This window comes from Piliocolobus tephrosceles, chromosome 7, assembly GCF_002776525.5.
Source record: "Piliocolobus tephrosceles isolate RC106 chromosome 7, ASM277652v3, whole genome shotgun sequence".
Lineage (NCBI taxonomy): Eukaryota > Metazoa > Chordata > Mammalia > Primates > Cercopithecidae > Piliocolobus > Piliocolobus tephrosceles.
The window spans coordinates 121,249,625-121,275,406 of NC_045440.1; the positions used below are offsets into that span (position 1 = coordinate 121,249,625).

Below are 25,782 nucleotides of genomic sequence, written 5' to 3' on the forward strand. Positions count from 1 at the left end.
TTGTAAATAATCTGTTCTCCCCAATATATTCATTCTTCCTTGGCCTCTTCCCAGTGCTGCACAGACTTAGGTCAATGGTTGAATCTATAACCGTGCCCACACCCCTGCAAGTATTGGGTTACTGTTGTGGGTCTGTATTTCCATCTCACTAACATGCTGGTGGGTTATCCAGATGATTCTTTGTGCAAACTGAACATTTCTTAATTATACTAGTGTTTTCTTGGTACTAATTCCCCCCACCCCCTAATGAAAAATGATTATCCTATGTATCTATCTCAAACATAGAGTTTTCAGTTAGAACTGCCTACCTGGAAGTCGTCATACTTTCTTTCATGCAGCGACATTTTAGAGATAAAAGTTCAAGTGGATTTGAAGATTCGAAGTGGAAAACAATTTGCACTGGCAAAGTTGAATAATGACGTTACAACTTATGCTCAGCTATTTCTTGATAATGGGTAGAGTGACTTATTGTGTTTTCCATGAAGTCTGAACTTTTGAAACTGCAGGACACCCTACATGGTCATGACAATGATGTCTGTGGGAAAAGGAATAGCAGCTTTGAAATATTCACAACCAACACAATTTTGATTAAACAAAGAACTCTGGTTTTTAATAGTTTTGATCATTAAAAAAGTTTAAACCTGCATAGCAATCATTTCAAAAATAATTATTTAATGTTCCATAATTAAACTGTACACAACCTAGTCTTGGGACACAGAAGCCAGTGAGGTGAGTTTGGAGCAGTCCGGTGCAGTCCCAGGAGCCAGGAGTCAAGTTCTCATTGGCCTTTTTTTTTTTTTTTTTTTTTTTTGTCATTCAGCTCATTTAAGTTTTTGGATAGTTGGCACAATCTGGCTCTGCTGATGAGTGGATCTGCACTGGGAAGAGAGAGCAGCTTGACCCCCGTCCCTTCTCGCTTCCCCTCCCCCACTTGGCCGGATTCCTCAAAGTCGCTCAATGTCTCGGTATTTCTTCCTCAAAATAGAGACCTGGTCTTTAAAGAGGACGGGGTCGAGCCTCATCTGAGAGTGGATCAGCGGCATGTAGCCAAACCAGCTGGCAAACGTATTCATGCAGCTCTGTCGCTGGGCAAAGTGGTCAGGGTCAGCCCAGCGGGAAGCCCGAGAAGTCTAGGGAGAAGTAGAGAAACAAGGATGATGATGAGAGAAATGCAAGGTGAAATGGAAACACTGCAGAAAACGAAGTCAGGCAAATGAGCGAGCAGCAGAGCTCGAGGTCTGGCCCGGCCACCAAGTGTCACCATCTATGCACCTGCTGAAAATGCAATTGCTGATGCTGGTTTTTCCCAAGGTATGCTACGTTCCTCAGTGTTAAAAACACAGTAACAAAGATTCATGTTGACTTTAACTCTCTAAAATTTATTGACGAATTCTCTGGTCAGTCCACAACTTAGCAACTGAAGCTCAAGTACTACAGTGACTCAATTTAAAACTTCTCTTTGCACTTGGGACCAGGTACTAAGATTAACGATGTGTTTATGCTTTCAAAGATAGTTTTCCAAATCCTTCCTGTTTACGTAGTTGATTTAGAAATACCAACCAACTTTGAGAAGTCTATCTTTCTCTCTATCCATCACTTCCTCCCTTCTACTATCTCTTTACGTTTATAAGGGTCCTACTAAATCCTTTGTTAAAAGGTCACGTATATAGTTGAAGAACAAAATAGCGCCTTTTACATGTCAGTCAAGGCTAGTGTTATGCAGCATCTAAAATTCCATTTTCTCTTCTGTAGCCTTCCCATTGACGTGACTCCATGAGGACGAGGAGGGGAGATTCAGTGGTAAATATGGCATGTTGCTGTAAAACTAACTTTATACTAAAATCTCAAAATTCTGTTCTTCTCTTAACCCAAGAATTGTTGGCTTTCCTATTTGACTAAAACCCCCAAAGGTTACTTTATTTAAAGGGCAATCAGCCCTCCAAAGAATCACTGCTCACCCAGAATAGAAAAAAGATTAACTTTCGACAAACAGAAAAGATGGCTACCATCTTTTTAGCTCTCTGTGTTGCCCCTAAAGTTGGTTAAATATTCTTAGATCATGCAAATGATTGGCATTGATTTAAAAAGAATGCCTTAAATGACTGGAATGCTGAAATTTAAATAGAATGACTAAGCACATTGTCTTTAAATCCTTGTTTTTACGAAATATGGAAAAGATGGGCTGCCCAATTATGGGGAAAAAACTCACAAGCCCGTTTATGTCAATAGGCAACTCTTTCATGATGTATATGTATGTATGTGTGTTCAATGTGTTTGTTGTGCTCACATTGTTAGAAAAACACTTTCATGGGAAGATACATTTTAGTGTGAGAATCAGTAAGAGTCACTTTAAAATCCCAGTGTCAACATGCTCAAAAATAACATTGAAGATAAACACAAATGTCAAGTTTTCTCTGAACAGCAGAATAACAAACAAAACACTATTTGTAAAGTGTTTTCATGGAGTTCATTTGAATTTCACAACAATCTGGTGAAGTATCTACCCAGGTAATAATATCCCCATTTTATAGCTGAGGAAGCAAGTTCAAGAAAGTTAGAGTTATTTGTTCAAGGCTAGAGAGGGGCAGAACTCAAGCTTCATTCTTCAGCCTTTATACGAGGAGAACTCTACTTGATAAATCAGAGAAAGGTATCAAATGGAGCTGACTGGTTGAGTTCATATCAGAGTAGACAGTCCCAAAAGTAAACTTGTGTTGACCCTAAATGGATATGGGTTTGTGGGCCTCCTTTTTTTTTTTTTTTTTAAAGGCAGAGTCTCACTCTGTCACCCAGGCTGGAGTGCGGTGGTGTGATCGCAGCTCACTGCAACCTCCACCACCCGGGTGCAAGTGATTCTTGTGCCTCAGCCTCCCAAGTAGCTGGGATTACAGGTGCACACCACCATGCATGGCTAATTTTTGTATTTTTAGTAGAGATGTGGTTTTGCCATTTTGCCCAGGCTGGTCCTGAACTCCTGAGCTCAAGCAATCCGCCTGCCTTGTCCTCCCAAAATGCTGGGATTATAGGCATGAGCCACTGTGCCCGGCCTGTGGGCCATTTTTGATTGGCCCACTCATTCCCAAAGGGTGCCGTACTCAGGCAGAAATACTCATATATGCAACTAGAAATACTTTCTAGAGTTTATGCTCATTCTTATTAAAAAAAATTTTTTTTTAAAGTTCCGTTGAATCATTCAGGTTATCGTTTTGCTTCTAGATGTTAACATCTATTCTGAGTCAACCAACATCTACTAGAAAAGATGTTTTTCTTATGTAATAAAAGCCTAATCGTAGAGGATGATATCCATTTACTTTACTGGTCATACAAACATTAAATAAATTACTGTGTATGATGGAAAGAAGGGGGGCAAACACAGTACCTGAATACACCTAGTTAGACCTAAGGTTAAATTTAGATATTTCTGTAAAGATGTAAGAAATTACCAGAAATACTGTTTGGTAGAATTAGAATAATCTATGAAAATAGCACAAATCCACCCCATAAGAAGCCTTGTATGACTAGAGTTGCCTACTTACTGAGTGTTCTGAAGCACTCTGAGTAAACAATATTTTTAAAATGTCATGTCTTTAAATGAGATAATATACAGTCATGTACCACATAATGACATGTCAATCAATGTTGGACCACATAGATGACTATGGTCCCATATAACTGTAATATCCTATTTTTATTGTACCTATTCTGTATTTAGAAATATTTACATACAAAATATTGATCCCTGTGTTACAGCTGCCTATAGTATTCAGTATAGTGACATGCTGTACATGTTGTAGCCTAGGAGCAATAGGCTACACCATATAGCGCAGGTGTGGAGTAGCCCTACACCATATGGCGCAGGTGTGGAGTAGCCTGTCCCATATAGGGCTGTGTAAGTACGCTTGATAATGTTCGGAGGGTGACAAGATCGCCAAATGATGCATTCCTCAGAATGCATCCTCATTCTTAAGAGATAAATAAAAATGTAAATAAAAATGTTTGGGCACATAATAGATGATACATCTTGCTTGAATTCGAATAGTCTCTCAGCCTTAAACATTCTTACAAATCCTCTTATCTGTTCTTTCCGTACTTAGAAGGAAACAGAATTTTCCACCAGACTGTTTGCTAAGGATAGCTCTTTCGTCATAACCAATACCTAGAACAGTACCTGATAACATACTAAGTACTAAATAACTTTTTATAAACTTTAAATTCTTTATAAACTTCAAATTTTTGCTTACTAAATTTAGTGAATGAAAAACGGTCAGCTTAACTGAGGCCTAGCTAAGATTTCCTTTGCAAAAGCTAGATTTGTATATGTTTTCCAATGCCTGTAACAATACTCGCTTTAACATTTGTATATGTTTTCCAAGGCACATGCAAATCCCCTCAAAATTGAACTCATATAACCAGGTTAAAGTATGTTCATTCAGATTAACCTCAATCCTGTTGGATACTCCATGATTTAACGTGGGTGAATCTTAATGCTGTTTCTTAAGGGTTTTTATTTGTTTTTTTCTTTTTCTTTCTTTCTTTTTTTTTTTGAGACAGATCCTTGTTCTGTCACCCAGGCTGGAGTGCAGTGGCACGATCTCAACTCACTGCAACCTCTGCCTCCTGGGTTCAAGCGATTCTCGTGCCTCAGCCACCTGAGTAAGCTGGGATTATAAGCGTGCACCACCATGTCCGGCTAATTTTTTGTATTTTTAGTACAGACGGGGTTTCGACATGTTGGCAAGGCTGGTCTCAAACTCCTGGCCTCAAGTGATCCGCCTGCCTCGGCCTCCCAGAGTGCTGGGATTATAGGTATGAGCCACTACGCCTGGCCAAGGTTTTTTATTTCTTACATAAAAAACCTTGGGGCTCTGCTCAAGATGAATAAAGATAAATGAAATTCTGCATATCCAGATGGACCTGATACCAAGACACTGGGGCGTACAAGGACAAGCAGTGGAATCCACAGACCCTGGGATTCAATTCCCAGTTCTGTCTCTAACTTACTGGACAACTTGCGGCAATATGCTTAAATTCACTGGATACTAGTTTTCTTAGTTTTCTTATTTGTAAAAAGAAAATGTTGGATTCTATTTCCTTGAAACTTTAATACTAAAATTTTATAACTCAACACAATATTTTACTTCACTTTTATTTCAGATATTATTTCAACCCTGTGAGGTAGAGTTCACCATTTCCATGTTAAAGATGAGTCAACTGAGTTTCAGAAGGAAACTGACTTGTCTACAGCTTGTAAATACTGATTCTAGAACTGAAAATTGAATATTGTGACTCCTGCTATGTCACCAAGACACAATTCAACTCAACTGCAAGCACCAGGAAACTGTGTTAAAGAGACTATTGTTTGCTAGACATTAAATAAGGTACCTACAATCAACTTTCATAAGTTATTTGTAGGGCTTTAATTCTGCGGAGGGCCGAATGTTTGTGCCCCCTAAAATTTATATGTTGAAGCTTAATTCTCAATGTGATGATATTTGCAGGTGATGCCTCTGTGGGATGATTAGGGCATGAGGGTGGAGTCCTCACAACTGGGAGCAGTGCTCTTATAAAAGGGACTCCAGAGAACTCTCTTGCCCTTGTTTCTGCCATGTGAAGACACAATGAGCAGAGGGCTGTCTATGAATCAGGAAACAGTCTCTTGCCAGACACAAAATCTGCTGGTGCCTTGATCTGGGACTTTCCAGCCTCTAGAACTATGAAAAATAAATGTCTGTTATTTAAACTACCCAGTCAATGGTATTTTTGTCATAGTAGCCCAAATGGACTAAGACAAACTCTAAAGACATATCTCTGTCATGTCACCTTAAAGATTATAGGACAGCTTTATATTCTTGGCATAAAGATACTCTTAACCTGTGTCTTCCTAATTATCCCTGCACCAATCATACAATCTTTCCTAGCTTTCAGATGTGGTTCATTTCTGGTTTCTCCTCATTATATGCTCCTGGGTAGAACATCTAGAGGTACACGAGTCCTCATTACCTGGGGCTGAACCACCAGTGAGTGAAGCAAGGGAAGAGGGCTCTTCTACACTTACTTACCTGTCCCATCATTGTCTCCTTATACTGCTTCTTCTGGGTCACTTTGATTGGAGGCAATTTTGTCACAGCAGACACCAGGAAGTTCATGAGAATGTCCTCACAATTGGCCAATTGGTCCACCATGTTCTTCAGGCTGGCTGGCAGGTAATGGGAGTACAGGTAGTGATAATATCTGTAAAAATCAAAGATGGGTTTCACAGGGGGTCATTATCACATGATGACAAGTGGACTTCTGAGACAGAAAACACATATCCATTCTTTGAATCCCTAAACATGTCATGAATGGTGATGACAATGATGATGATGATGATAACTATCACTCCTACAGCACTTGTTATATACCAGATAGTGTTCTAAAGTGTTTTACAAAAAATGCTTCATCTAGTCTTCAGAAGGAGCCTACAAGGCAGGTTCTATTATTACTCCCATTTTACAGATGAGGAAACAAGGCACAGAGATACAGACATACAGACATTGCTTGCCCAGTCTAACTCTAACATCAGACTGGTGAGTTAGAAAGAAAAACTAAATACTTAGATGGCAAGAGAAGTTATTTACACATGATCTATATATTATAAAGCTGCTTAACAATTTTAATCATTGGCTTAATCAGAACTGTATTCAATATTATCCCTTGACTCTGAGTCCAACAGTAGACTGTTCTATATTTGTGCCCTTAAACCATACATATTTCAATTCTGTTAGAGCAAAATCTGAATTAATGGGGTGGTCAATCGTAATAGAAAACCCATAATTAATTTGAATTATTTCCCATCCTACTGTTTCTAAAATGCATTTATATACATATAGCATATATTTATAGGAAAAACCATTTGGGTGAATCGGATTCTTTGAGTGGTGGTGGCAGAAGCAATAGGAACAATGAACTTTCAAGAAGTGAAACCTTGAGACCAGGAATCAGTCAGCCTAAATGTTTATGCCTTGAGCATTTCCAAGCTATCCCTGAGATAGCAAAATTCCCTATTCTTTACTAAAAAAGACTAAGGCAAGATTGGTGTGTTCACCTTTACTATGACAGAAGAGCGGGGATTTTGTTACTGGTTGAGTGGGGAATGTTATCTATATCTACACTCGCTACTTTGGCAATCTTACTCCAGCCCCCTGGCTTTAAAGATCAAATATATGCAAACAACTGCCAAATTCGTATCTCTACCCGTGAGCTTTTTCCATATATCCTTTTGGATGTCTTAACATATCCAAGACTGAACTCCTATATTTTCTCTGATATTTGTTCCATCTGTAGCGTTCCTCATCAAATCTTCCAGTGCTTCAGGTCAAAAGACTTGGAGTCATCAACTGTACATCCAGACTGTCTAGACATTATGCTAAATCATCTTCAAAACAATCTGATCACTACTTACCACAGCCACCATTCACTTCCTGGTCCCAGGATCTCACCATCTCTTGCCTAAATAATGTTAATCACCTCGTAATAGGGCTTCCTGCTTCAACTCTAGGTCTCTTATAGTCTCTTCTCAACATAGCATCCACAGTGATGCATAAAAGAAAAGCTGGATTTCTCCTCCCTGTTCAAACCCTGTCCTCCTCCCCTGTCACTTAGAGAAAAAGTCAAGTCCTCATGATGGACATCAAGGTCCTGCCGGATTTATCACTGTTGTTAAAACTGCCTATAGCATTCAGAGTACAGTGACATGCTGTACATATCGAACCCTGTTCAAACCCTGCCCTCCTACCATTTCACTTAGAGAAAAAGTCAAGTCCTCATGATCAACGACATCAAGGTCATGCATCCATGCCCCCTGACTTTTCTGACTTCCTGTCACCCATTCCACCCAGTCACAGTGGTCTCCTTGATGGTTCTCCAGTATTCTGCCTCAGGGCATTTATTCTCACTGTTCTCCTGCCAGAACATTCTTCCTGCACATATCCGCTTGACTAAATTCCTGTCCTTCAAGTCTCTGCTCAAATCTCACCTGCTCAATTAGAATCACCCTGGACACCCCCAACCTGCCCCATCTCCACCTTCAGAACTCCTGATCCTTTTCTATACTTTGTCTTTTGTTATATCACTTATTTCCTTAATAAACTATGGAATTATTATGTAGACCGTCTTTCTTTGTTAGAATGTAAGACCTGCATTGGCAAGGAATTTTTTCTACTTTACTCAATGATGAATCCCAAGCACCTAGAACAGTGCCCTTGGGTGCTGACTTAGGTATTTCCTTTTGTTGTTGTTATTCTAAATATTCAGTTACCTAATATGCCCTGAGTGTATTTTCACACTTCAGACCAACTGAAAATGTGACTCTACCATAATTTCTGGAAATGAAATATGCCAAGGGGTTTCGGTTTCAAAAACACACATTTGACACATTAGCAAAACTTAAGTGGGGATATAGACTAATTTTCCTTGATGTTGTTAACAAGATTTGGCCTTGGTTCCTATTTATGCGGCAGCCAATATAAAAAGCTATGTAAAGTCTATAAGAGACATGTCCAGATTCCTCACTTGTGGTAAATAGCAGCTCCTGTCAACACCATGGAGTAGTCGTTCGTCCACTTTGACGTGTATCCCCACCGCTCCTTAGAGTTATCCCAGAAGTGGCTACGTGCGGGGTACCCCACAATCCTCTCGGGGAAGCTCTGCCACACTGTGAAGGCGAAATCCACCTGCAGGCAGAACACAAGCCAAACAAGCAATCAACAGCGTTAACAAATGTCAACAAAACATGACCTTCCCCCCACTAATTCATAATGCAAAATCCTGGGACTGTGGCGAAACATTAATTCTATGTATTCATCAGCAAATTAAACTGACTGCTTGACATTTTGCCCCATAATTATGCACATTTTAATGTTTTCTGTTAAAGAAACTTCAGATTAGTGTGGAAATGAAAGGAAGAAAAAACATTTGCTGATATGCCCTTTAAAAATCCAGTCTGTTCAAGCTAAAATATAAGTCGAAAAAGCAGTTGCTGCTTTTCCCCCTCCCTCAAAGGTGCATGTGACCTGATTCACATGAGACACAAACACATCTGTTTTATAAATGAGAAATCTCTCATGTATATTCAAAGAATGAATACACAACATATATCACACCCAGCATATATCAAAGCCAAAGTGCCTAAAATAAAAGCACCCTCTTAAGAGTAAGAGAAATGACATTTTAAAAAACAACAAGTTCTAACAGGAATACAGAGCAGATATCATAAAGAAAACATAATTCAGGCCTCTTAGGTTTGAAGATGCACAGTTTAAGAGAAACTAGAAGAAAGCATCCACAGTGAAAATCACTAAGAATAAGTGGGGACAAGGCCAACTGAAGCCACAGGATTATTTTAAAGGAAATGCAGCTAAATGTCTTTCCAGTGCTTATAGTAGCCCAAAGCAGGTACTTCTGAACCTGCTATAAACCAGCACTTACAGTTAGCAAATGCTCTGTTTTCAAATGCATAAACACACTTCTGATTTCTATGACCATTTGATGAACGGTAAGTCAAAATAATAAACAGAAGATAAAAATAACAAAAATAGTGAGAGTAAACCATCATATAATGTTCGTAATTGTGAAATGCTTATAATACAACAGGCGCAGCTATAGGTGCTTATCCATTTTAACTCATTCCAGCCTCACAATACCCCTGGGGCTTTTACATTCTTCAGTTTACAGAAAGGGAAACTAAGATATTATAAGTTCAAGTAATTTGCTGAGCTAATAAGTGGCAGAGCCAAGATTCAAACTCACGCAGTCTGGTTTCAAATGTGCTGTATGTACTATATCATAACTTCTCTTTTGGCTCTGTTACTCTAGTGGTAAAAGCAATTTGTCTCTCGTATAGGTTATGATTCACCTCATAATCTTTGCCCTATCTCTTCTTGATAAGCAATACAAATGGAAATTTCATCTGTTTTGCAAATATTTTGAGTCTTGGCACTGTGATGGTAGCTGGGGGAGTGAGTGATGCTGCTAAGTCCAGGTCCTACCCTCTCAGAGGTTCAAAAGCAGGACCTGTGATGGTTAACTGTATTTGTCAATGTGACTATACCGTGAGGTGCCCAGATGAAAGATGATTTCTGGGTGTGTCTGTGAGGGTGTTTCTGGATGAGATTAACATTGGAATCTGTGGGTTCAATAAAGCACACTGTCCTCACCAATGCAGACGGGCAATACCCAGTCACCTCAGAGCGTGAATACAAAACAAAGGTGAAGGAAGGAGGAATTCACCCCCTTTTTCTTTTTGCCTGCCCGCCGAGCGGGGATGTCTAACTTCTGTTGCCCTTGGGCCGGGATTTACATCATTGGCTCCCTGGTTCTCAGGCTGTAGGATTCTGTCTAGAATTACACCAGTAGCTTTCCTGGGTCTCCAGCCTGCAGATGGCAGATCGTGAGATTTCCCGGCCCCCAGGATTGTGTGAGCCAATTCCTCATAATAAATCTCTCTGTCAGTGTATGTATGTATGTATGTGCATGTGTGTGTGTGTGTATATATGTGTGTGTATATATAATATATATATTCTATTGATTCTGTTAGCCTGAAAAATCCTAATACACTGCCTTATCTTAAGATAAGGAAGACTTAAAAATAGGGTCTGTTCCCCAAAACTATAACATCCAGAGGGGGCCAGGCATGGTAGCTCATGGCTATAATCCCAGCACTTTGGGAGGCTGAGGTGGGCGGATCATTAGAGGTCAGGAGTTTGAGACCAGCTTGGCCAACACGGTGAAACCCTGTCTCTACTAAAAATATAGGAATTGGCTGGGCGTGGTGTTGCACGCCTGTAATTCCAGCTAATGGGGAGGCTGAGGCACAAGAATTACAAGAATCCAGGAGGTGGAGGTTGCAGTGAGCTGAGATGGTGCCACTGCCCTCTTATCCTGGGCGGCAGAGCGAGATTCCATCTAAAAAAAAAAAAACAACTCCAGAATAGGGGGGCGGGGAAAAAAATCCAGAGTGGGGAAAAAACAGGGTGGTGGAACCGACATTAAGAAAGTTTGGTAGGGAGCATGTTATCTCAAAGTTAAAACATAACAGAGGATGGGGAACATCTGCCAGAAAACTGAAATTGGGTTGTGATAACCTGTACCTTTTCACTAGTGGTCAATACTAATGGCGCCAACTGATGGGATAGTATATTATGTTGCCTGTTGTCAAAGGATCAGCCTGCCTGACAGCACTCTTTGGGGTTTTCTATTATTCTTTGAAAAGGAAACACATGCACCAGCAACTACTACAGAACCCAATGGGGTGTTCTCATCACATGAATTTCTTACTATCTTAAAGCTGTTTCAAGTCATTTCAAAGGAACTCAAAAGTAAATTCAGATAAAACTATGATTCTTGTGATAGCTCTGCTTTCACGCAGATTATTAACACATCAAAGAAGGCAAAGGTCAGTTTAAGGTCATTTCTCTGAAAAACCAACATCTGTTTTCTTTTGAGCACCGTTTGCAGCAATCCAGATAAATGTAAATAACTATACACCAACTATAATGCCCTTTATAGGATGCTGCTTAAAAATCTATCCTCAATGCTGCAGAGAGACATTTAAACAATCTGAGATCCTTAGAGAGGGAAAAAAAAGTGAACCAACATCTATTCACCTAAAAAAAGAGAAAAGAGAAATCCTTGCCCAGGACCATTTTAGGCAACAGAACCACTCCACTGATCAGCAGGCGAAAGCAAACCAGACTGCCAGCCTCTTAGATTTACATATCATTTTCAACCCACGTTGACTTCTAATTACTTCACATACAACACATGTTCCTCCCAGCATGCACTGAGTGGTTGGAATTGCTATTCTTTGAAAAGAAATTCACCAGCATGAGGATGCATCACAGCAGTTGAAAGTTATTTCACCATGGGATAGGGAAAAACAAATCCTAGAGTGAGACTAATTGCCTTGTGCCCAGGGGAAGATAGAAGATGAATCAATACTTCAGGTCATAGGATGATGATTAAGGTACGTGCTGTAGTTGTCTTGACCATTTGTTGCGCCATGGCGGTGTGCTGCTTTGCCTGTGTTTGCCCTCCAAAATCCACTGTCCACTCTTCTTGTCTTGCCCCGTGCCCTCGGATAACGGACCCCTAGTGACTGCATCACCTGGTTGGGTTAGGTCAATGGGAGTCACCAGCAGGAAAATCGAGACAGGACAGAGAGAGAGGTCAGTGTATCTCTTCACTGCTCCCTCTCTCCTTTGCCATTAGAGTTCTGGCAGTAACCGTGTCCTTCCATGATCATAGCACTTGTAGAGCAGACTCTCCTTCCTAGTGCCATCTCCCAGGGCCTTTGAAAGAAGGAATTCCTTCTCTCACTCCTTCAGGCCAAAGGGAAGAGCTGCTTCCTGCTGTCATTACTTACCAGGTGCCTCATTCTCTCTTATGGGATCTTTTAACCCCATCTACATCTCCCTAAGGAATCCAAAGTTCCTTCATTTGAATCATCTGATTTGAATTCAGTTTGTTGCCAGGACTCGGATGCATATAGCCTGGAACTGTGTAACTGAAGTACCTGGCATGGAGACCAGGATAAAGAAATCTCTCAATAAATACTTACTGAACGAATGTGTTCCAGCTTCCCTTGCAGAAAGTGGCAGAAAAATGCAAGCCGGAGTGACCTGTACCCTGTATTCCATAGCTGTCTTTCCCTTTGAATGTTAAGCTTATCAACATCCCTTCCTCCTGCCAACCTACACATGACACAGTTGGTGGTGTGCCGACCTTGAAACCCCAAAGCATGCATCCCCCACCTTGCCCAACCACTCATTCAACAAGTACTTATAGAGCTTTGGCTGCATAAAAAGCATTTTAACAAGGTGAGGCCCAGGACATTTTGTCCTGGGATTATTTAGGTTGCCCTTTGACATGACATCTATGCAACTCCATCTGATGGCACCTCGAAAGCATCTGTGGAATTTCTTTTTTTGTTTGTTTGTTTGAGACGGAGTCTCGCTCTGTCGCCCAGGCTGGAGTGCAATGGTGCGATCTCGGCTCACTGCAAGCTCCGCCTCTTGGGTTCAAGCGATTCTCCTGCCTCAGCTTCCCGAGTTGGTGGGACTACAGGTGTCTGGAGCACGTCCGGCTAGTTTTTGTATTTTTAGTAGAGACGGCGTTTCACCATATTGGCCAGGCTGGTTTCGAACTCCTGACCTTGTGATCCGCCCGCCTCAGCCTCCCAAAGTGCTGGGATTACAGGCGTGAGCCACTGCGCCCGGCCTCGTCTGTGGAATTTCAAGAAGGAGACACTGAGTCCACCTGCCTAGGCCAACACTGAGTCCTGGCTCTGTGGGCAGCAGGCCATTAGACCTAGACTGGTATCCAAGAAAGCGCAGGTTACACTGATGTTTACATTAAAAGGAATATGATTGTGAACAAAAGGGAAAAAAGAAAGGGAGGGAAAAGGCGTAAGTAGTTGTGTCTCCATGCTTTTTAGCAGTTACCATTAATAATGTATTTCTCATATACTCCATTTTTATATAGCTGTCTTTGGTCCCCTGCATGGTTTAAAGGAAGGTTTCAGAGATCAATACTCATTCGAGTTGTAAAAATTGGTTTTCTACCATATCTATCTTTCCTCCTCTCTCTCTCCTCCGCACGCATTCTTTAGGCAATCTTATTTTTGGCACAAATACCTGAACATCTGAAATAGGAATCTCCATCACAGCCTTAAAGTGAAACCGTTTTGCTCTTATATAGGTGAAAGAACATGAGCTCTTTAAACCAAGACAGAAAAGCTGCCTTTAGAGCCCCAAATAGAGTCTCCCAACTGAGACAATAGGACACGTGGAGAGGAATGGGATTGTCTCCTCTGGACAGCATGGTTTCAACATAATGCAGAACAGGCACCCTCCCCCTCCCCCTTGGTTCTGCGCACCTGCCCACAACTGTGCTGTTTAAAAACAAAAAAGGAGGACAGGCCTGGGAGGAGAGGTGAGGCCCAGTCATGCAAATGAGGAGCCAATTAGCAGAGACAATGAACGGGAGATGCCCTCCTCAGAGTGCCAGGTGGCGGCAAGGTGCTAACAGGAATTGGGCTGATTAAAGCCACTGCTGTAGGAAGTTTTGAAAAATGTTTTCTAGTTCTGCCAAGGCACGGCTAAGAGAAGCACTAGCATTGTGCAACATGAGGTGACCGTCTGAACAGCCCACCTGCCGCTCCGTAGGCACGGGTTCTTACCTCTGTTGTTGAAAGCACGGTGTCCTCATCAAGGCTGAGCACGGCGTCTGTGATGATGTTGTCGTAGGGTAGAAAACGGCTGCTCATAACCTGGGAGGAAGTAGAAGTAGGCAGTGGGGAGGGAATGAGGGAAAGAGGTAACTTCAGAGTCTTGTTTTCAGGACAATTCTCCCATCCTCACCTGCATAAAGAATGTGCTACTACCATGTCACCCCTCAACACTGAAGGAATCTCATTTCCCATCAATGCAGATTTATTTGTTCAACAATTATTGGGCACCTACTGTGTACCAGGCATCTTGCTGGTCAAAGAGGGCACAAAGATAATTGAGATATATTCCCTGTCTTTGAAGAGTTCATGGTCTGTAGAGGAGACCAAGAAGCAGATGACCAGCCTTTGCTTGATACAAAAAAATGCCAGGAGACCACAGGATGGAGCAACCAGATGTCTGGAAGAGCAGATGAAGGCCTTGTAGAAGAAGTGACATTTAAGCAGGACCCTGACGGGCAGAAAGAATTCACCAGGTATAGATAGTAATGAAGCATTAAAGACAAGACTCAGCAGATGCAGAGGCATTGAGGAGAGAACTCGCATCCTGACACCCACTCTTGCCGACCGACAGAGTGAATGGATGGAGAGGTGATTCCAAGTGTGGACACAAACCACGGGGAGAGCAGATCATAGAAGGTGCTGCTTTTACAAATTACAAACATTTACAAATTAAAATATATATTAGCAGAGATTAGAGAAAATATATACACATATATGAGCAGCTACAGCAATCAAAGGTAATATTAAAGTTACAAATAACTTCATTAAAATGAAAAGTATACTGATTTAAAGAAATATATTAAGCCAGGCATGGTGGCTCATGACTGTAATCCCAGCATTTTGGGAGGCTGAGGTGGGTGGATCACTTGAGTCCAGGAGTTCAAGACCAGCCTGACCAACACGGTGAAACCCTGACTCTACTAAAAATACAAAAATTAGCCGGGCATGGTGGTGCATGCCTGTGGTCTCAGCTACTCTGGAGGCTGAGGCAGAAGAATCACTTGAACCGGGGAGGCAGAGGTTGCAGTGAGCTGAGATTGCGCCACCGCACTCCAGCCTGGGTGACAGAGCAAGACTCTGTCACAAAAAAAAAAAAAAAAAGAAGAAGAAAAATATTAAATAATAGCACACATGATCCATGGACTTAGAAAAATTGTGAAGGTGGTGTATGCATAAAGTTTGGGCAGTTCTAGAATAAGGAAAGGTTCCTCTTTCCCTTTGTCTCCAGTGTTAAGTTGCTTCTTTCCCTGGCCTTTGTCCCTTCAAAGTTGATGGCGGGTGTGAATTCAGACAGGATGTCATCATCATTACTACAACTTCTGGAAGAAGGTGGTGAGCATGTGACTACGTGTGCACACACAGTTGTGTGTGTGTGTCTTTGTGTAGTGGGGGCTTTGGAGATTATGGCATCAGCTGGAAAAATTGAGGGTGGAGAGGTTACCCTGTGATAGTCATAACTTAACCTTTGTGTTGAATGTACCATAGAAGAACTAACCGTAAGAATGCTGATGCCATAAGAATAACATTTTTTGAACATTTACTATGTGCCAGGATATGTTCCACGTCCTTCATATATATCACTGGGTTTCATCTTTATAACAACCCCATTTTACAGGGAGGGAAACTGAGATACACAGGTTAAGTATCTTGCCCAAAACAAACCCAGGATTTTCCCCCAGATGGTGTGACTCTATAGAGCACCTTGGCCACTGGTCCTGGAAAGGACCTCACAAGTGAATTTAGGAACACATATGCCAATCACATGCTCACCACCTTCTTCCAGAAGTTACAGAAATGATGATGACATCCTCTCTGAATTCACACCTGCCATCAACTTTGAAGAGACAGAGGCCAGGGAAAGAAGCAACTTAACACTGGAGACAAAGGGAAAGAGGAAAAGGGTGGTAGCTAGCCAGCTGCCAAAGCTGCAGTCTCCCCAAATCTGAATACTCCTAGGGGCCAGCTCAACTGCAGGCCTCATCTCAAACTCGGTTTATTTGCCTGCAAAGCTCCCAGAGCACCTAGGACTTCAATGAATGGACAGTGCCCACTCTAAGTCATCTCTGAGAGCTCGAGGGACATATCTGCAGCATACACGGCTTCAGGGCTTGCTGCTACACATCTGTCAACTTGGTCAGGTTATTTTGCTGTTGTTGTTTTCTCAGGCTTTTAAAATAAAACACAAAGTGATCAGCAACCCCATAGACACAGTGCTCAGAATTCTCAGCCTGAAGCAATCCTCCTGATACTCTTTACATGTCCACTGACTAACGCAGAAACCATTAGCTGCTAGCTTAGCACTGCCCTGACCTTTCCCTTGTTAAGCCTACAGGGGAAAACGGCAAAGACAAGGCCTATAAATTCAAAACAGAATTTTGCAGCCAAAGCAGCAAACATATTAATTTTAAATTCATGGAGATGGAGATTTTAAAATGGAGAATGAGGAAGATGTAGGGCTTCTTCCCCATCATCTGCCCAACCATAGGTCTTAAAGGGATCTGTTTCCTTTTTTTCTGAACCTGTCTCATCAACAGAGGTAAAACGCCCAAAAGCCATCCACTTTCGAATTCTCATGCAGAAATGAGAGGCTTTTTTTCAAATACGTTGCCTCAGCGACCTTCTTAAATGGATTAGCATGAGAGAAACCAATGTACTTACAAAGTCAATCCCGAGTGAACTGAGTTTTCCCTGTTAGTTCATTTAAGAAAGATTTAGCTACCATGTGAAAGCGCAACTCTTTTAAAACGAGCAAACATGCTGGCCTTGGGCAGTGGCTCACACCTGTAACCTCAGCACTTTGGGAAGTCGAGGTGGGTGGATCACCTGAGGTTGGGAGTTTGAGACCAGCCCGACTAACCCCATCTCTACTAAAAACACAAAATTAGCCAGGCGTGGTGGCGCATGCCTGTAGTTCCAGCTACTCGGGAGGCTGAGGCAGGAGAATCGTTTGAACCCGGGAGGTGGAGGCTGCAGTGAGCTGAGATCACGCCATTGCACTCCAGCCTGGGCAACAAGAGCGAAACTCTGCCTCAAAAAATAAACAAACAAACAAACAAACATGCCTAGGAAATGACCAAGACTCAAGAAGTTTACTGTCTTGTGGTGTGTGTGTGTGTGTGTGTGTGTGTGTGTGTGTGTGTGTGTGTGTGGCGGGGGGGTGGGGGGGCACATAAGAAATATACACAAATAATGATATAAAACACAATAGTTAAGATTTACTGAGCATCCACAGTGTACCCACACTCTTCAGTACATTTATTTATGTGGTCTGATATAATCTGATCTTTTTGGTGACCTTATTAGTTACATATTATGACTCTTTCCATTTATTGAAAGGGGGCATGGAGACACAGAGGATTAAGAACTTGCCTTAAGTCACACAAAAGTAAGTTTGACTTTAGAGCCCATAATACAAATCCTAACGTTACGATGTCTCCCAGAAGAGGAGCTAACATTTATTGCACCCTTGGTGCATGTATAAAAGGCACAGGACTAAGCATCTGATAGGCAATGATCTCATTTAATCCTCAAAATGGGTCCATATCATAGCCCAGGTTTCCTAAAATACTGAGCCTGAAGCAAGACTTAAGTGCAAAAGCTTTACTCTGAGGTGCAATCCCAGGGCACTGAGAGTCAGGGAAAAGACATAGGAAGCACCCAGCCCACTGAATTCAGTGCCCAAGGTGGAGGCAAGGACTGAACAAATGCCAGGAGCCTGAATATAGATGCAGCGGGGAGGATCTGAGGCATCTTGTAAGAGACATCTGATAAAGCCCACGAGAAAGGTACTATTATTATCACCACCATTTTATAAATAAACGGGGAGTTTCTTTTCACTGAGATTGAAAATAGAAAATCAATCAGTGAGTCAGAGCATGAAAATGCTATACTACCTAAAGAAATCAGAATGGCTCCCGGACAGACTGGATTGTGTCTGAATATCCTGACATATCCAAAGAAAGACATTATCCACCAGAAGCAGAGCTGGTCTCCTTGACCTATGGAAGCATACCAAACAAAGAATCCCAAAGTTCAACATTAACTGCCTGCCTCTGAGCACTGTTCATGGCTTCAGGCATTGGAATTGGAACACTGCCATTCCTATGATGGGTTATTCTATGGGGGGATGGATATAAGGTGCTGCATGAAACCATGCTTATGGTGAGATGGATTCACGAGAGAGGCATGTGATTATTCCAACATCCACCTTCTCTCATAAATGCTTACCAAGCAGCTCTTTAATAAACAGCTTGCTTGACTCCAGCCTTATGAGGGCCATGGCTACATTTGTCACATTCCCCACTGTGTTCCAAGCCTGTTACACAGTGCTCAGCACACAGTAGGCACTACTAAATGGGAAACGAATGGATAATGCACTGATCATCTTGTCCGTGTGACAGTTACAACTGCATTATGTCAAACCATATGAAATTGCCACTTTTGGTGAGTCGATGATGATATCAAATGGTGCGGCCTAATAAACTAATTTTGTCATTCTGGCGCAAAGGTGTGAGCCACTCTCTTATGACCTGACCCCTTGGGGACTGATGAGGAAAGTTTTTTAGATGGCACTGCTTCACCAATCTCAATTTCATTTAGTAGTGACTATTTCCTTCACGATGGGTAAGATCTAAAAGAAAGCAACAAGCAAAAGCTAGAGAAAAAAGAGCCGGGTGCTCTTTAGTAGAAGAAATTTCAAGGAGGAGGTAGCATGCAAACGCGGGCTTAAAGAATATATGGGAATGTTGACAAGCAGAGATGATGAGTTAAGGAGGGGTGGTCAAGACTTACAAATGGCAAAGTCAAAATTAGAGGTAGGAAGAGACACAGCGCAATTCAGCTAATTAGAAATGATCCAATGTGGTAGGGGACAGGGTCTGTAGGGAAAGCAATGAGAGAAAAGATTGGAAGGGCCAGATTATACATTGGAAGGGCCAAGTGTTATATATAACACTTGGCCTCAAGTGTTAATTGGAAGCACTAGCAAATGGAGACCTTAAAGGGCCGGGAGATGATCAGAAAGATAGTACAGCTCTAGGCAAAGTGAACTGGAGAACAGAAGAAAGGCCAGCTATGCAGCACTCCTGAGAACCTTTACAGGCAGATGCCAAACAAAATTAAGGTGAAAATGTCCCTTTTAAAGTGAATGGGAGAAACAGCCACCATTCTGATAGACATAACTCAATCAGATTAATCAGCCAAGCAAACCTCATGCATCACCACCACCATCAGCTTTATCTTCATCCTTGTCATTTATAGAAAGATAACTATTGCCAGTTCCTGACTTTACTTAATCCTAACAGCAACTCTGAAAGGTATATATTATTGTTTCCATTTTGTAGATGAGGAAACTGAGGCTCATAGAGGTTAAGTATACACACGAGGTCAAAAGCTACAAAAGAGTTGGTATAAAGACCCAGGTTTCCCTGATTTGAAAGCCTATTGCGGTCAAAGCTGAGAACATTCTGAGCAAAGTACAGTTTTAGAAAAAATAGGCCGGGCGCGGTGGCTCAAGCCTGTAATCCCAGCACTTTGGGAGGCCGAGACGGGCGGATCACGAGGTCAGGAGATCGAGACCATCCTGGCTAACATGGTGAAACCCCGTCTCTACTAAAAAAAAATACAAAAAATTAGCCGGGCGAGGTGGCGGGTGCCTGTAGTCCCAGCTACTCGGGAGGCTGAGGCAGGAGAATGGCGTAAACCCGGGAAGCGGAGCTTGCAGTGAGCTGAGATCCGGCCACTGCACTCCAGCCCAGGCGACAGAGCGAGACTCCATCTCAAAAAAAAAAAAAAAAAAAAAAAAAAAAGAAAAAATAATCCAGGAACAGGGAGAAGACATCTAGGGCCAAGACCCAAAGTGCCCCATGGAGAAACCAAGGCTCCACAGTGGTTCCACACGTAGGTCCCCTTCGAGTCTTACCTTGCTCTCTCCTTCAATGACGATGACAGGCACAGCAGTGGCAGGCCAGCGGTGTTTGGCTGGTAGGGGCTTGTCACAATTCCATAGAACTATGATCTGAAAGGGATGGGGCTCATTAGATGGCTGGGGTAGGATGTATTTATGTAGGCCTCCAACCCAAAGCTTCTTCTTAGAGTCAGAAAGAGAAAGAGGAGCTGGAGATCTCAGCAAGACAGAACGGCAGACATCAAAACTGAGTATTAAAGTGAGTCCATTCCCACACAACCTCAGAACATTATCACCCCAACAATTGGAGAGAGGATAGAAAGAGTAAACAAACAAACAAAGAGACAAACAAACAAAACCAACTGTGTCCGGGAATAGGGGAAAGCTGCAGGAAAAAGAATTTCAGGGTGGCTGGAGCTTAATAAAGTGGTTTCCTAAATTCTGATATCTTATGATGGTGTGTGAGATAACAACTCTGATCAAATTAAATAAGAATGTATACTGAGCATCTGAACATCTGCTCTGAACTTGCACTACACCAGGCAATGTGGGAGAAATAAAAAAATTCAAGCTAGAACTAAGATGAGCTCATGTTTTGCATGCTCTAGAATGGTTGCTGATTTTATAATTTCCAATAAAGGCATTTAGTTCAAAAACGCATACTTCCTTATTGAATTCTTTCCTTGTTTGTAAACCTTCTTTGTATAAACTAATTCACAAATCAGAAAAACCACTGTTCAAGTATCGGAGCAACACTGATTTGGAAAATATTGTAACCATAGACATAATCGTCTGTTCCCAATTTTATAATTAGTCATGGTTGCTATGAAAAGAAAAGTTGACGCTTCATGACACCAACAAGTCTGCCTCTTCTAGTGAAGCTTAGTTGTCTGGGTCCTCCCAGAGGCTTTTTGGATGTTACTTTGTCATTTTGACATTTAAAAACAAAATCATGTGCTTATATCTTCTCTAGAGAATGTGTTGGTGTATGTATATATACGTTTTAACCCTATACCAGTGCTAAGGTCTCTCTGGAACCCACCCCTTCCCTGTGCCAGATTTCACTTCCAAGAATTTCTAAGTGGATGAAAAGGGTGTAATGAGGCAGGATGAATGAAAGGGAGTAAGAGGGTATGACGTTAGAGGAGTCCTGGGGAGCCCAGGGAGCCTGGGGGAGAACAGGTAAGGAGGGAGGAATCTCTGGTCTGGAGCCGGAGCAGGCAGGGGCTGCTCTGCCAACTTCGCACTCACCTGGGCACAGTACTGGGACTTGGCTGCAGCCACAAGAAGCTTCAACACTGGCTGGGACTGAGAGACCAGCGGGGTCACCGCATGGATGACTGCAGTGAATTTGGAGGGGGGCTTTAAACCTGAAATAAAAAGGAGAGCAGAGCCTAATGAAGCGCTGGAAAACAAGACTTAGAAAATCACTCCTCCTTGCTCTACTGCCTCATGCTGAGGCAAATGTTCCCTCCTGGATGATTTCTCCTTTGCTTCTTATGTCCTGACAGGACAGAAACAAGATGAAAAGTTGCTGGTTAGCTACTGCCTGAGTCTAGAGACCTCAATAAATTCCAGATCAACGTCCACTTCTAGGTTCTTGCTTTAATATCCTTTGTCCCTCTTGGTGATGTTTCTGTGATGTTCCTTTGGCTTTTTAGGTACCCAGTTTCTAAATACACACACCATTCACCACCCTTCATGTGCTGTCTCTCCCACAGTGTTTGCATGTGTCTGATTTTTAATTATGTAATGAAAGGGTTCTACCTGACTAACAGTACTTCAAACAGCTAGCTAGTGGGAAAAAAGGTGAAAGGAACAGCATCCAGGGCCTGACTGTGTAGGTCTGCATCCCAGATCCACCACTTACTGGTGGTGGGACCTTGGAAAGAATACTTAACCCTCTGAGTTTCTACAGCTGGGAAACGGACCTGATAATAGTGCCAAACGTATGGGGTTATCTCGAAAATTCAGTAAGTTTGTCCAGGTGCGTTGGCTCACATTTGTGATCCCAGCACTTTGGGAGGCCGAGGCAGGCAGATCACTTGAGGCCAGCAGTTCAAGACTGGCCTGGCCAACATGGTGAAATCCTATCTCTACTAAAAATACAAAAATTAGCTGGGCACAATGGCATGTGCCTGTAGTCCCAGTTACTCAGGAGGCTGAAGCAGGAGAATTGCTTGAACTCCGAAGGCAGAGGTTGTAGTGAGCCAAGATGGCGCCACTGTACTCCAGCCTGGGCAACATAGCAAGACTCTGTCTTAGAAAAAAAAAAAAAAGAAAAGTTAATGCATACAAAGCACTTAGAATAGGACTTAGAAAATAACAAGTACTCAATATATGTCAGCAGCTATCATTATCATCACCCTCACCAACATCATTATTATTTTGGAGAAGAAGCCTCCATATTCCCAGAATCTCTTCTTTGTGTAGCAGTGACATAGCTGAGAAAAAAGTATGTGATGCAGACTTTTGCCAATTGCGAGCTTTGAAGTCCTAGGTTAAAAAGGATCATAGATATGCAAAACAACCACTGTCACCAAAGACACAGAAGTGAGATGGCTTCCCCTCAAGGAGTTTTCTCATAAGAACTCACTAAGAAATTAGAGACAGGTTAAGAGCCTTTTAAAACTTCATTAGTTTAGACCCACTAATTTGGCACTTTAGTGGCTTAACTGCGAGCAACACAGTGCAGGGACATTCAAGTTATGCTTTGATACTGATGGGATAAAAGCTAGAATCAGACTCTATGTGTATTAGAGGATTATACAAAGGTTTTGTAGAGAAAATTATATCATCCAGTAGCACTTTAATTGTATGTTAGAAAGAAGTTAATCTTCCCAATATCTAGATACACATTCGAAGTTTTGCCAAGTAAGAAGAATAAGCGTGATTGAGGGACAAGTCATTGCCTTTAAATTTTCCTGCAATCATTTAAGAAGCATCATTTACACACCTCTAATGTGATAACTCCAAATGAAGATCTAAATACTGTACAATAAATATACAGAAATTTTTGTCAACCAGTGCCTTAATCTGACCATTTCTAAATTCTAATTACGTTACCCAAATGTCAACCATACACTGAATTAGAGATAGTTCCCATAACAGGTTTGGTTTGGATTAAAAGGTTCTTTGTCACTGGTTGATGCTTCAGGCCATGAATTTCTTTAGGTTTCATCTCATCAGTTTCAAGCTAAACATGTACAACTTAAAAGGGTGAGGGTGTTATGGAGAACAATGGCATTGAGTGGAAAATCTTGTCTTTTTGCTGTGTCAGTTTGGAAGATGCTTTCCTGTCCTAGGCTTCCTCAAGTTCAGAACTGTAACTGAGGGGAAATGTTCATGATGTTTCTAACATGAGAGCAATTGGGGATCCAAATACATAAATGTCTAAGGCAATAATAGTAGCCAGTGGTAGAGATTTATCCCTCTGCCATTCCCTTTTCCCTACTGTGATTAGACTGAAAACTGCTTGAAAGCAGAGAATGTATCTTATTTGACTTTTTATTCCTAGTACCCAGCAATACATTAGCATAGCACATAAAAGGAGCATAATAAACCTTGGAAAAATTAATAAATTTGTGCTTGTCATATATTCTTAGTTATTTCTCCTTTCCTCTTATTCAGTTTTTCTTTGGTATGGAATAGAGATGTTGGGATTATGAAACAAACAAACAAACAAACAAACAAACAAACAGGGGAGAGCTCTCCTAACTCCATTTTATATATGATGAGGCTTAAAATGATAGCTAACCCATTGCCATGTTCAAAATGATCCATAATTTGGGGAGCCTATTTCTCAAAAAGAAATAACTCTACTAAATATGAAGTAGAGCTGCACAGATAAGAAGTTTTTCTTTTTTTCCATTTTGCAATGCTCTGTTCTGTTTTTGAACTTGATATGTCACTTATAACAAGACTCTAGAAAAAGCAATCTTCAGTGCAGGGTGTTAGATGGACCCCATTAGAATAGAAGAACAAAGGCCCTTAGTTCTGTATGACAGCTTCAGGGTAAACAAGGGCAACTCCCTGGAGGAAATTCACTTACCTAAATTAGCATAGTAGTAAGGAAAATCTCCCAGATAAGATGAATACTGTGGTAGTACGAACAATCCTCCAGGATGTTTGTTCCATATTAAACTGTTACGTGATATGTGCTTGAATATTCTGTCCTGAATAATCTAGAAAACAAAACATAGCACACAGTGAGGATGAGATCCTGATGATATTTGGAAGGAATGATGCCCAATCCAAATTTGAAAGATGGTAGCAGTCAGAGTGGTGACTCTACCCTCCCTCCCACTCTAATTCTCCAGATACAAATGTCTGCGAGACAGAGAGAGTAATGGAGCAATGAAAAAGAGTAACAGAAAGATATGAATTATAGCCAATCAAATTTCCCAATTAAACTTCAGTTAAACCATAAATTCTATCCTGTCTTTGTATAATAATGAGTCCATGCTCATTCCAAAATAGACTGTGTGGAGCAGTTAGTCTTTCCCTGATGGTTAAACTTCTAAGAACTAAGATATGTTCCAGGCCCCTATCAAGATCTGTTCTCAGAGAACAGAGAGGTCAATGTATACTCGTAGACACTGAACGGAAAGCATATTCAAGACATGACACATTCTAGAAGCTATTGAGGTTTTCAGCACTTCCTTTAATTCAAGAGGTAGATGTGTTTGCTTGTCATATTTCATTTTCCTTTCAAAGTCAATTGTAGGACTTTGGGTACTGGTTACTGAAGTTTTTCTATATTTCATCTCGAAAAGTAGTGAGTTAACAATTGCTTAAAACATCCTACATAATAGGACAAGAACCATGGCATATGAAGACTAATAATAGCCAAGCTAGTTCATTAGTTTCTTTGGACTTTGGGACCTTGCAGATCATTAAATTCTACATTTAGAGTCAAACATCCTCCCATCCCGAATCATTTATCAGTTGAATGTGATTAGTCCATTTTATAGCTTTCTCTCTGTGACTTTCAAACTCTTATAATTATACTATCCACTCATTAGAATATGATCTGGCAAATAATTAACTTGGTATGGAATTTTATGTTTTCAGCAATTTTTTTTTTTTTTACATTCAAAAGAAAAGGAAAAAAATCCTGCCGTAAGTCTTGAGATTTAAGACCCAAATCACCATTTTCCAGGTCTCCATTTAATGCAATGTGATTTTAAGTACAGACTCTTTTAAATGGAGTTTTATTATTTGCTAAGGTTATTAACACCCTCATCTCATTCCACATGGTGACTGATAAGTAATAAAGTGGGCTACATTTATCTTTGCAAACCTTATGTTTATTTTCCTAATGACAGAGAAGGAAGGAAGCAAGGAGGAAATTCAAAAGAACTCAAATATCTTAGTTAAATGACTTCTGCATCTTATCTTTCACCCAGATCAAAATTGCTAATTTTATATGGCTGGATAGAGGTTTCTAATTTGGTGGAGATTTTAGGAACCTAGTGAAAATATTTATTTTTACTTTTTGTGTAACAGGGATGTGTTAAAATGCTGTTGTCTTGGCATTAATTATGAGAAAATTGTCACGGTTGTGAAGGATTTTTTTACATGGTTAGCAATTTCACTTTGTACAACATTT

At 41.2% G+C, this 25,782-nt stretch overlaps 1 protein-coding gene across 1 annotated transcript in view; it reads right to left on the minus strand.

The window, feature by feature from the left end:
- Window positions 1–582: 582 nt before the first annotated feature.
- The window catches only part of EXT1 (exostosin glycosyltransferase 1), a 318,838-nt gene continuing 293,638 nt past the window's right edge, over window positions 583–25,782 (minus strand). The window contains exons 5-11 of the mRNA XM_023224809.2: window positions 24,223–24,355; window positions 21,423–21,541; window positions 20,187–20,282; window positions 14,216–14,305; window positions 8,551–8,711; window positions 6,060–6,231; window positions 583–1,130 (exon numbers count right to left, since the gene is read on the minus strand). Coding sequence (XP_023080577.1) covers window positions 945–1,130; window positions 6,060–6,231; window positions 8,551–8,711; window positions 14,216–14,305; window positions 20,187–20,282; window positions 21,423–21,541; window positions 24,223–24,355 — 957 coding nt within the window. The 3' untranslated portion in view covers window positions 583–944. The remainder of the gene's footprint in view (window positions 1,131–6,059; window positions 6,232–8,550; window positions 8,712–14,215; window positions 14,306–20,186; window positions 20,283–21,422; window positions 21,542–24,222; window positions 24,356–25,782) is intronic.